This window comes from Amblyomma mixtum, chromosome 1 (genome assembly GCF_055824585.1).
Source record: "Amblyomma mixtum isolate Tamu chromosome 1, ASM5582458v1, whole genome shotgun sequence".
NCBI classification, from domain to species: Eukaryota; Metazoa; Arthropoda; class Arachnida; order Ixodida; family Ixodidae; genus Amblyomma; species Amblyomma mixtum.
In genome coordinates, this window is record NC_143012.1 from 108276847 (window position 1) to 108290007 (window position 13161).

At 48.8% G+C, this 13161-nt stretch overlaps 1 protein-coding gene across 1 annotated transcript; it reads right to left on the minus strand.

Annotated features, from left to right (window-relative positions):
* Positions 1 to 812: 812 nt before the first annotated feature.
* LOC149367485 (uncharacterized) lies at positions 813 to 2915 on the minus strand. The gene has a single exon (XM_089567374.1). The coding sequence runs from the start codon at positions 2863 to 2865 to the stop codon at positions 1891 to 1893; it is 975 nt and encodes a 324-aa protein (XP_089423500.1). The 5' UTR covers positions 2866 to 2915; the 3' UTR covers positions 813 to 1890.
* Positions 2916 to 13161: the final 10246 nt, after the last annotated feature.

Below are 13161 nucleotides of genomic sequence, written 5' to 3' on the forward strand. Positions count from 1 at the left end.
ATTACTATAGCAGACCGCCTTGCTTCCTCCAAACATAGCAATGAAAGTTTGCACGAAATGAAACCTTATGCAATGCTCGAAAAATACGCAAATTTGTAGCGTCGGATCACCTATAGGTTTTCTCGTCAAAGATAAGTACATATTAGAAATTTATTTTACTCTTCTCTGACGCCAATGAAAAACGATCAGTAATTGCAGCTTATTCGTGCAATTTACAAAAATTTCACTAGACTGTTGTGGAAAGTGACAAGAGCATCATTGCGCACAGAGAGAATGCTTGCCATTCTTGGAAAATTCGATATGTCGCCTCCTTTTCTGTCCTATATCTTTGCACATAACTTAGTACAAAGCATGCATTTGTTTTACTCGCTATGAAAATAGCAAACTCTATGTGCGAAATAGCCATGTCAGTTTTCATGCCTAGGAGAAAACGTGTAGTTCACTCATCGCACAATTCGCGGCCGCTTTTCTTAACCGTCGTAACCAGTTCTTTGAGGCAATCGATTACTATTTCGTTTTTCAAGCCTCTGAATGGTTGAATAGAAACCGCGTAACTTATAACAAGTAAAAAATGCACCAAAGAAAGAATTCATTCCAAATGCGCTCCTTTCCAGCTCACCTTCTCGACAGCTTTAAATGTGCGATATATTCTATCACTTTGTAGCGAATTAGAAGTAGACTTGGAACCCGTGAACATCAATCGTTATTCATTTTAGAACTAGTTGATCACATAATTTCACTGCGCCAGGAACCATGAGCGAAATCCTTCGGGTGTGCTGTTGGTATGGCGTCTACAAGAAACAAGATATGTGGAGTAGGGGGGCAGTTCTTTATTTTAGCACTCGGACGTAGCTATGCAGACAGCAAGAAAAAAAAACATTATTTTTGAGCACTTCGGGATGTGATGCCCTCAAAGCACTTGAACAATCGAATAGTTGAAATAAGGTGACGTCACTTTTCATATATATACTGTACAAAATAAAGCATGGAACTGAAATTGGCACAAAGTCCCGGTTGCATAATTTTTTTTTCTTATATCATGCAAATCATGCAAGTGGTTTATTGCCTGCTTCGACAAACAACTGCAGGCACTGGGAGCACAGTAGAATCTCTAACAATATATCTTACAAACTTGCATGCGTTGACAAATGTCCTACAATCTGGAACCAGCCATCAGTGCATACATGTGAGAGAACATTAAGTGAAATTTGGTAGTCGCGACGAGCGACAGTGGGAACTTATATACACCTAAGCGCGATAAAGATTTAAATGTACACCAGTGAGTCTGAAAACTGTATATAATACAGCAGCGCAGCATCCGAGAAAGAGTTTCAGTTCGAAGCACAGGCGCTTCCCGCCGCCAAAGTTCTGCAAAGTCTTCGTCAAGAGACTTACTCTTGAGGGTGTGTCCAAAACTTGCATTCATATGACGCCGCCGTTGGGTCGCGAGGAACCATGCAGGTCGCGTTCCAGTTCACCACGTCACTTCGATGCAGATGCACCAACATCGCATACCTATGTCTTCTGTCAGCCTGAGCGGCCGGAAAACACCAGCTCGTCACCCTGCGATGTCGTGAGTGGCTTCCGCGCCCTGTCATGCGTGGCGCTTCAGGTCAAGTGCCTCTTCGGCCAGTTCGGAACCGCTCTGCCAATGAGATCCACTCAGCGGCACCTGGGAGCACGTCACGGTCACGTCCGCCCACAACACGTGTCATTTGGTGCTGGTGACGCGTACCAGGCGGCATACAAGCAAGCTCCAAATGAAATCCTGCTGCAAGTATGGCTACGTCTACGAACCAAGCATTGGCCCGCGCTGAGCGCGTACTGAGTTTTCGTCGGCCAGCGTCCAGCGCCGGAGGTGCCTCAAGTCCGGTCTTCTGCATCGGAAAATCATCGAGGCGGCCATGGCTGGAGGCAGGGTCGGCAGAACCCAGTTAGAACGTCATCGAGTCTGGCCTGCTGGTGAGTGTGGCTGGGGAGGGCATTCTGCTGGTTCAGTTTCGTCCCTATAATGCTGTCGATGCTGAAACTTGACGGCGCCGACACGGGTTTGCTGCTCCGCCTGTCTCCAGGAAGAACCATGGGAGTCACGTGCGGCACCGGAGGCATCGGGGGCAGCACATGAAGAGAGGGGTGGTGGATCGGCAGAGGCAGAAACGCCTGCTGGTGCTGGTACGGCACTGGGGGCACCAGGCCCGCGCCCGGGAACAGGGGATGGTGCCTGAGCAGGTCGCCGAAGAAGAAGCCGTCTCCCAGGGTGTCGGGTGGCTGGCGCTTGTAGCGCTTGCGGCGCCTCAGGAAGCTGCCGTTGTCGAACATGTCCTCGCTGGCGGGGTCCAGCGTCCAGTAGTTTCCCTTGCCGGGGTTGCCGGGTTCCCGCGGAATCTTGACGAAGCAGTCGTTGAGGGACAGGTTGTGGCGTATGGAGTTCTGCCACATGGGGTACTTGTCCCTGTAGAAGGGGAACCTGTTGCGAATGAACTCGCAAATTCCGGACAGAGTGAGTCGCTTCTCCGGGCTCTGCAGGATGGCCATGGTGATGAGGGCGATGTACGAATACGGTGGCTTGACCGGGGGCGCCTTCCCGTCGCCTCCGGACGCCTTGCCCGCGGAAGGGTCTTCCTTGGCTTTCGTCTTCGAGTTGGACGACGAAGGCTTTGACTTTGACGAATGCGACTTGGTGGGCTGCGTCATGGGCGACTCGTGGTAAGTCCTTGCGGAGTGCGGCTGGGGACCATCGGGCAGCTCGTAATGGGTCGCCAACGTGTTGGCAGCGGTGTGCTGCCTGTGCGGCAGGAACCGAGGCGCTCCGCCCGCGACCGCGGCCCGGCAGCTCTGCAGGCTAAGTTCTGCGGCGTCCCTCATCGACGCGCTCACGCCGGCCAGCCGAAGCTCTGCTTCACGTCGGGCGCGTCTCCACTGAGCGGCGGTTCGTTATTGCCCGGCTTTCGTCGCCCGCGGCGGTTGGGACGGAGGCCGGCGAACATGGGCGGAGCGTCCGCCGCGGGCGGGATTTGCCTCCGCCGACGCCCACCGCCGTCTTTTCTCCGCTTCCCTGGTGGACCGCTTGGCGGCGCTACCCGTGTCGCTTTTCGAAGGGACGTCGCGCGGGGGGGTGGAGTTCTTGCGGCGGGGTTTGATAGCGTGCGCTCACAATGTTTGGCCGTTATTGTTCGCAGCCGCCTTTCCAGCTCCCCTCGGGATTTTCGTCAGTCTCCCTCCGCGTATTTTGGCGCTGCCTGAGGCGGAGAGAGGTGAGTACCTCTCCCCGTCGGTTTTGATACACTCAAGCAAAGATCATAAATGCGATCTAACTTCCTTCCCTCCCTCTCTGCGGGCTGCGTGCATCTCGGAATGCGCTGCATCGGGAGCTTCGGCGTGCGACGGGGCAAAATGTTTTGAGCCCCTGGGCGCGTAGCTTTTGCCGCCCCGAGAGCGCACGCCGAGATTGGATTCGGCGCTTCTGCTCGCGCCCTCTCTTATCGCTGAGCGTTGTTAGCTAGAGCATCTTTCGCTCTGCTCAAAGTGAGGACAAATGGCGTGCAACCCAGCTCGAATTCTTGTTTTTCGTTCCTGTTTGGACTCTCGCTCTCTGCCGATGCTGAGCTTTAGCGTTGCTGGCGCTTTTAATGCGACGAACGCCTTTGCGGTCCGTCTTGCGGCTTCGGCGTAGCGTGAGCAGTGCTGAGCGGAAGTTTTGCGCCGGCGAGGAGGTTGCGGCCAATCTGGCGGCACACGGCCCATTGTCGTCATCGCGCCCGCCTCGCGGTTTTCACGCGCCTATGGCTTCGCGGTCGCCCTAATGGCAGAATGGCGCGACAATGGCATTTGCTCGGAGCCTCGGCCCGGGGGAACGGGGAGTGATCAGCGACGCGCCGCGAATGACCTCGAGCGCAGCCCCGCCGCGCTGCTGCCGTCTTCTGTCCGCTCTCCCTCGCACGCTGAGCCCCGCTGCCGTTTCTTTTCTCGGATTGCACTTCGCTGACGCGAGGACGGATGATGCGCGCGAGTCATCTGGTTACAAGGCTTATGTTTGCGTGGCTATGTTGCGCCCGCCGTAGCAGCTTTCTTTTCCTCCAGAGCTGTATGCACTTTATTGCCAGCAGGATTTTTTCTTTCTATCCCGTTTCTGCCTTTCTTTATTTCTTCCCCATTACTGCTTTGCCTGTTTCTTTGTCACCTCCCTTGGGCCGCATTTTGTCATGAGGTCTCCCTTCTGCGTGTCGGATATGCCAGGCAATCCCTCCCTCTGCGGCAACTTCAATGGCGGCGCCTTGTAGCAACCGCGTCTTTCGCTCGGATCGGCGCGGCAGCAGGAGCACGTGGGCAGGCCATCACCGAGATGGCGCTCGGTACGCTACTGAGATGGCTTTCTCTGTGGGAAAGTGCCTAGGAGGCGCAAGAACGGAAAGTGCGTGTCTCCCTTTTCAAGCGGAAATGGCGGCAGGAACCCGCCCACAAGAAGCTCTCCTGTTCCGTTTTGTACGCCTAGCCTCACATCTCTTGAAGTGCGCGTCTTGTATTCCCACTCGAACATATACGTTTCGCTGCAACCTAGTTTCATCTTTTAAATATGCAAAGGGTTTGTTGATTGTTGTTGTTAGGTCTGTGCCCCAATTTCCGCTGTCAATCGAATAATCAAGGTGCCTATATGATCTACGACACGTTGAAGTGTGCGTAAAATGGTATAAAAATATTCCTAGCAGCCAGCTCGAAAGCGTAAATTTCGCGGGCATGAGGGAGAGCATATATTCACGATGAATGAGCGGCACGCTTACTGTGTGGACTTGCAAGTCTGTAGGATTTGCATGCTGACATGCGTACTTGTTTAAACACGCGCTTTCCAAACGGCACTGTAACGCGTGAAAAATGAGAGAAATTCTGCTCACGGCCATGAAGCTGCTCGAGTGGGTCGCGAGGAACGCTTGGAGAGGCATAGAAGGAGTTGAGTGACACAGGCATCGTTTCCGCCTTGTGCGCGTCGCTGTAAGCACTGCCAAGTAAGCTTTTTAGCATGTGTTGCACCCACCAGAGGGCGACAGGTTGGCACGACCTGTGGCAGTAGAAGACAAAACTATTTCGCATTTGATGGTACGTGACATCTCGAGGTTTTTGTGGCTATGGTCCAAAGTTTTGCGGATAAGTGTGGAACTTCTGCCCTTGGTGAGAACTGAAAAGTGCTTCCTCCATGCCCTTCGCTTAGTTCAAGCCTGTCTCTGTTAGTTTCCCGACTTGCGACAAATAAAAAAATCTCGCTGTATACTAGCCAAGATGCCTCGGTCTTGTGTGCTGCATGCGTTGGCATGGACAACGATGTGGCAGAAACAGGGCGCCAGGTCAGTGCGCCAAACACATTGCTACAGGAAAGCGGCACTGCAGAATAGGCCGCATGCAGGCGTATACATCGAGCAACTTGGCACCGAAGATCAAAAGCTGAAGTCGTGCATAACTGGCTCCCCGGTTCAGCGGACACTTCAATCGAGCTTCCACGCACGTGGCGGTGGTGTCTACGTGCGAAAAACTGCGCTTTCGCAGAATATTTTGAGCGTAGCAATAATGAACCGCCAGCCACTTTTTTGAATATCCTCTCGTTAGCATAACTACCAGATAATCCAACGCATTCACTGGATAAAAACTATCTTTCTATTTCTGCAGACACTGCTCTTTAACTCCAGCAGACGAACTAGAAGTATTTAGAATATTCTTGTAACTAAAGCAGCTTATTAATAGATATAGACAATTTGCAAAACAAACCATTAAAAGAAACCAATAAATTCATTCCTGCTCCAGCACTTCCGTAAAACTTGAAGCTTGCCATCGACGATGGCGAATTTCCAAGTGCGATGAAGAAAGCCATTGCGTCGATTTTGTATAAACGAGGAGACAAAAAGAAACTGTCAGAAATTGCCGCTCAATATTTGCTCTGCCCGTCTTTTTGAAAGCTGTATACCGGTACTCACCTACGGGGCAGAAACATGGAAGCTAACGAAGAGGGTTCAGCTTAAGCTAAGGACAACGCAGCGAGATATGGAAAGAAAAATGATAGGTGTAAAGATAAGAGATAGGAAGCGGGTGGAGTGAGTGAGGGAACAAACACGGGTTAATGACATCCAAGTCGAAATGGGCCTGGGCAGGGCATGTAATGCGAAGGCAAGATAACCACTGGTCCCTAAGGGTAACGGAATGGATTCCAAGAGAAGGCAAGCGTAGCAGGGGGCAGCAGTAAGTCAGGTGGGTGGACGGATTAAGAAGTTTGCGGGGATACGTGGCCGCAACTGGCAAAAGGCGGGATTAATTGGAGAGACATGGGAGAGGCCATTGCCCTGCAGTGGGCGCAGTTAGGCTGCTGATGATAATGACATTTCAGATTCGCAGTACCGTTTTATAAAGGGACTGGCAACTGAATCAGCGCTAATAACACTAAAATAGCCTGTCCCAAATGCTGAAAGTAGGTTCCTCAACCTTTAATACTGTACAAAATTTAGCAAGTCTTTGACTTTCTTCAACGTAGTATTTTAGCAGAAAAACTCTTTTTAATTGCGGTTCATGGCATAATTCTTCACCTATTGAAATTGTATAGGAAAATTGGTCATAGCGCGAATGAAATGATCGAATGTTTTCTCCATTCTCAATACTGAAAGACATACGGCAAGGAAGCGTCGTAGGGCCGCATTGCTAATCTGTTCATTAATGATTTTGCAACCGTTGTTCCAACCATAAAATTCGTTTATATGTAGATGATAGTACCATTAATCTTCAACGTTATGATGCAAATTACTTAATGATTAGCACGTATCGAATGCTTGATAAAAGAGGTCAATGGTAACAATGAAATCAGCTTTGAGGTAATAAAGTGAAACAAATCCGATGCTGCTTTGTGCTTGCAATAAATTGCTCATTCTAGAGCACCCAATGAGATTCAGTGGACGAGAAATCAAAGATTTGCTGTTTCCGGCATTTATTTGGGTGCAATGTGTTGAACACGGCAACACTATATGTCGAGAAATTTTCTAAAAAAGTTGGATCTTCAAGTGAAACACTATCGCAGAGCCTTGAGCGACATTAAAAGTAAACCTTCATATATAAGGGAGTAATTACTCATTGGCATCCACCTTCGCGCAGTCGTATAGCGGCAGTTAAGCCAACGAGTAATTACTTCATTATTGCAAGTCTACACTCCACCTTAGGGATTCCCCTAAATGTGGGGCTAAATCTTCATGTATTTCACGTATGCTCTGTGAAAATAAAAATTCATCTTTTTGTGCAAGGAACGAGCACCTACAAAATCTGCCGTTCGCGGCAGCTTGACGTTGTGGTTGCCCCTATACAAGCGATGGCAACAGCGACGCAAACGTCTTTGCAAAGTTGATAACAAGCAGATACAAGGAGATACAGATATATATGATCTGCGGCACCCTTGTGTGCAGAGCTCGAGCAGTGTGTTCCACGTAATATAAACTAAATTTAGAAAGTAATCCATGGTTTCCGAGCAAAGTGCTTGTGATCCCCTGGCTTGAGAGTCTGTGGGCTTGCGAGCAAGCGTTGCCTCTAAATCGCAACAGTTGTGAGAACGTCTCGGTTTCTGCGCGGGAAAGTGATCCGCTCGAGCGCTGACGCGGACGACACATGCTTTAAATTAAATATTGCAGTTTTGTGTCGCTTACAGCAGAACAGTATTGAAAGAAACCACTATTTTTACAGAAAAAGTATATTCGTCACACATTTTGTCTTTACTTATCTCCGTACCTGCATTTTTTCAGGTCTACAAAATTCCTCGGAAAAACAGCTTGTTTGGAGACAAAGTTCCGCTCTTTGTCTCCAAACAAAAAAAAAGTTCAAGGCTTTCATTCCCTTACACGAATCATTCGTTCACTTTACGTCCTAAGCAAAGAAAACTGAACAGGCATGAATCGTGCCCCACTTACTCACCGATTACACGAGCCACAATCTTTTCTCTCCATTTGAAATAACCTCTCGGTCATGTACTGGCCAGCAGCTACCACTGCAGCTACAATTTTTAATGAAAATTTTTGCTCTTCTGTCGTATTTTTTTTCTGATTCGCTTACGAGGATGTTTTTCATTGTTTAATGGGATTCGTATCGCTTTTGCAATCTTGTGGCGGTTATGTAAAGCTCTGCTGATAATATAATCTGTTCTTTTAATTTTTGTCCGTTATTTGAAAACACCATATTTTCATGTCCGTTTTGTTTTTTAAGAGGAGTCGTCCTTCCCGCCTTGCCAGGGTTACCTGAGCGTCGTCAACCTGTCTGAATGCAGTAGTTAGGTCAGGTTACGAAGCAGAATTTCTGGTAAATAAGTTCTGTTTAACGCACGCTGTGTAATGGCGTAGAAATACAGGTTCTGTGCATTGTGTGCTACGCGTTTCGTTGAGCTTAAAGTGTATATCGTCTTGCGAAAAGTGGCTAGTTGGATGAACATGTATCGTTTTTGGGACTTTCTCATGATAGACTTTTTTTGATTAGTTTATGTCCGAGACCCCTCTTAATTGCATGCTGTCAAAACAAAGGAGGGTGTTGACTGTAATGAGCTGTAGATGAAGGTCAAGTGCAGTCCGGCTGCATGTTGCCACAAAGGGATCAACATTCGCTTGCAACGACGCTCTTTGCAGCGCAAAAACAAATGCTCCAAAAGCACCCTTGCATAGAGGATGGGTGTTGCTAACGGCCAATACACTACGCAAATTCTACTGGCTGAAATGCCAGTAGTTAAAAAAAAAACTGAAATCGAAATCCACTTCACGCCTCTCTTTCACTTAGCTGGATGTTCTCGCTGAATGAAGGCGCGTTTGATGTCCTGCAATATAAATAAAAAGGGTGATTTCGGCAGATCTTAAGAGTGAGGCGTGTTTTCCATTGCTGCTTTTTGTGAGGAAATGGCGATGCGCATATATCTCAACACAACTGACGTCCACTAGCATCTTTCAAACCAGAAAAGCGGCATTTTGCATGAATGAGGTGCACGAGCCACGCAGTCTGGCTGAAATCTACCGGCTAAGTGTTGGTAAACCGCAGCTCCGAGTTGGCAGTTCTACGTCAGAATGGTCGCATTTGGCTAGCCGAGTTCTTTTGCGCCATGTAATAGAGCAGGCTTCTCATACGGTGTAAATTCTTCTTCCAAGCTTTGCTTGAACAGCGATGCTGTTTGCCTGGCGCGCAGGTCTTTGCGAGTGAATCACTGCCACACCGCGTTGTTGTAACATTAGGGATGCTGATGACAAAACAAGTTTACAACTTCTTCACACACTTGCGCGCGGACTATTGTGCACATTTTATAATCAGCTATGGAGCCTAAATAAACATTAGAGAAGAGGGAAAATGACTCGAAAATTTTAGCAGCATTATGGACGTTAAGTGCCACTCGGCCTCCTAAGGTATGGTGCTGATGTCCATGCGGCGAAGCGACCATTTTCAGCCTTTTTTTTTTTTTGCTCAGTGAGCAAAAGTTGCAATTTCTAACAGTTCGAGATGGCTCGAGCAATATGACTCTTTTGTAATATCTGAATCACCGGTTTGGTTTATGGGCTTTAACGTTCGAAAGCGACTCAGGCTATGAGGGACGCCGTAGTGTAGGGATCCAGAAATTTCGACCACCCGGGGTTCGCTAACGCGCACTGACATCGCACAATACACAGCCTCTCTAATTTCTCCTCCAAATAAATTCAACCGCCGCGGCCGGGATTGAACCCGCGTCTTTCGGGTCAGCAGCCGAGAACCATTACCACTGAGCCACCGCGGCGGCTGAATAACAATTTTGGTTAATGGTGGGCCTTGAAGGAGACTTCAAGAAGCCGTTTTACGATGTTATATAGCAGCAGTGCCAGCTTAACGGTACTGAAGCCCTTCCGGTGGTCTTGTTTCCCGAGAAATTCTGCTAGAGCACTGAATATAGTACGACGTGCTGTAGGCAGACATTAGATAACGTGAGCGCATCGCTTCGACCGCTGCCAAGTGCATGCGTAATAATTGCGTAATGCATAATTGCGTGCGTAATGACCTGCCAAACGACATCGTGGATCAGACCGACTCATCCTCATTGAAATCGTCCATCGAAGAAATGTACTGGTGAATATTCCACCCCCTCATGTAATACCCCTTCAATGGGGTCTCTGAGGTACAAATAAATAAAATAAATAAATAAAGAGCTAGAAAAAACACACACCATTTATTATTGTTCCGGACTTCAAAGCAGGTCCATAGTGATTCGTGAATCGGGAGTAAAATCGATGTGACCATTCAGAAATTGCTATAGTTCCTTAAATTTTACTCTGTAGCAACATTACGCTTTCTGAATAAATCGGGCAGTCTTTTTTAAGGCGGAAGCCTTTAATGTCTCATTGTTGTAAGCAGCAGTTGTCGACAGAAAATGTCACGCTTTTCAATTGATGGAAACGGTGGTGACGTCACAGTGCGCGAATTTCAAACGGGGCCAATTGCACTTTGGCTAGTAACCATGCAACCAATTGAAGGGATCGTATAGTGATGCTCCAAGTAAGTGGGACTGAGCTTAGTTAATTGCTTAATTACCCAATTAGCCTAATTAGCTTTACTAGTCAGGCCATATAAATAAATAAAAATTCAGAGGGCACTTTGACTGTCTAAAGTGGGTAGAGGCGGAAGCGTTTTCCGCACCACCTTCGATGTTTCTGTGGCACTGGTGGCGTCACGTATAATTGAGTACTAATTACTAAGTGATGGCAAATAACCAATTTTTAATTACTCATTAATGCCTGAATGCTAATTAACTACTAATTAATGACGCTTAAGCTTCGCCTTTAGGAGTGGAACGCGACAGCGCGTTGTAGCGCTGCCAGGGAGTCCACGGAACGCCACCACCCGTTCGGCGCGATGCCTTGCCCTTTGAACGCAACGCTTTTTGAGGAAAGGAAATGGCGCAGTAATTCTCTGTCATCTCGGTGGACACCTGAACCGCACCGTAGAGGAAGGGAGGTGGGAGTGAAAGAAGATAGATAAAGAGGAGCCGTAATGAAGAAAATTATAATTGTATTTAAGGAAAGGAAATTACGCAGTAACTGTCTCACATGTCTCGGTGGACACCCGTCAAAATTCAGGGGGGCACTTTTTTTACCTAAAGTGTGGTCACTGATGTGTGGTTAAGATGTTAAGCTTCGCCCCTGAGAGTGGAACGCGACAGCGTCTTGCAACGCTGCCAAGGAGTCCATAGAACGCCATCGCCCATTCGGTTGTACGCCTCGCTCGTCGGTAAATTGGTTTTTGAGGAAAGAAAATGTAAGTCTCTCATTTGTCGGTGGACACCTAAACCTCGCCGGAAGGGAATGGAGGAGGATGAGAGTGAGTGAAGACACCGTATTCACTAGACGCGCCTTTGTTCATTCCAAACCATCGAGCTGGCATGGCGGAGTGGATAGCATGCTCGTCTCTCACGCCGAAGACCGGGGTTCGATTCCTGAGCTCGACCAATTTCTTAATCGGTTTTATTTATTTATATGGCCTGACTAGTAAAGCTAATTAGGCTAATTGGGTAATTAAGCAATTAACTAAGCTCAGTCCCACTTACTTGGAGCATCACTATACGATCCCTTCAATTGGTTGCATGGTTACTAGCCAAAGTGCAATTGGCCCCGTTTGAAATTCGCGCACTGTGACGTCACCACCGTTTCCATCAATTGAAAAGCGTGACATTTTCTGTCGACAACTGCTGCTTACAACGATGAGACATTAAAGGCTTCCGCCTTAAAACCGATTAAGAAATTGGTCGAGCTCAGGAATCGAACCCCGGTCTTCGGCGTGAGAGACGAGCATGCTATCCACTCCGCCATGCCAGCTCGATGGTTTGGAATGAACAAAGGCGCGTCTAGTGAATACGGTGTCTTCACTCACTCTCATCCTCCTCCATTCTCTTCCGGCGAGGTTTAGGTGTCCACCGACAAATGAGAGACATACATTTTCTTTCCTCAAAAACCAATTTACCGACGAGCGAGGCGTACAACCGAATGGGCGATGGCGTTCTATGGACTCCTTGGCAGCGTTGCAAGACGCTGTCGCGTTCCACTCTCAGGGGCGAAGCTTAACATCTTAACCACACATCAGTGACCACACTTTAGGTAAAAAAAGTGCCCCCCTGAATTTTGACGGGTGTCCACCGAGACATGTGAGACAGTTACTGCGTAATTTCCTTTCCTTAAATACAATTATAATTTTCTTCATTACGGCTCCTCTTTATCTATCTTCTTTCACTCCCACCTCCCTTCCTCTACGGTGCGGTTCAGGTGTCCACCGAGATGACAGAGAATTACTGCGCCATTTCCTTTCCTCAAAAAGCGTTGCGTTCAAAGGGCAAGGCATCGCGCCGAACGGGTGGTGGCGTTCCGTGGACTCCCTGGCAGCGCTACAACGCGCTGTCGCGTTCCACTCCTAAAGGCGAAGCTTAAGCGTCATTAATTAGTAGTTAATTAGCATTCAGGCATTAATTAGTAATTAAAAATTGGTTATTTGCCATCACTTAGTAATTAGTACTCAATTATACGTGACGCCACCAGTGCCACAGAAACATCGAAGGTGGTGCGGAAAACGCTTCCGCCTCTACCCACTTTAGACAGTCAAAGTGCCCCCTGAATTTTTTTTCACTTCTGGTGCTACTAGAAGCTGTGCTCTTATCCCACGTCTCGGTGGCTTGGGAGTTGCAGGGACAAGAAACTAGCAGGTCTCAGCATCCAAAGCAGCAACGAACCCTTCGCGCCCTACATCGCTCGACTCCCCGGCCGGCCTCTGGGGGCCATTCAGCCGAGACGCACAGCGCTCCCCCTCTGGGCCATTAGGCGTCCCCCACTGCGCGGGGCTCCGCTAATTCTCCACACACCCTGAGGACAGCACATCGGCGTGTTATTGGCCACCGGCGGGGCCCCTTTCACCGGCCTCACCGAAGAATGGCGGGGCCTCAATGGGCGGACAGCGAGCGTGGAAAAGGCGACGCCGCGTGTGTGTGTACGAGGGAGCGCCGTCGCCCCGGCCTCCACCGACAGCTCCCCCACCCGCGCGGGCTCTCTTGGCAAGGGTGCGGACCGCACAGGTATTGCCGACAGATCGGCTTGTGTCCCCGCCGCGAGAATGAGGAGCAAGCCGGAGAAGGCTGCACCCATATGCAGTTCGGCAATGCTCGTT

Excerpts from the sequence above, each read along its gene's own strand:
- LOC149367485 (XM_089567374.1), bottom strand. The coding sequence starts at position 2,865 with ATGAGGGACGCCGCAGAACTTAGCCTGCAGAGCTGCCGGGCCGCGGTC.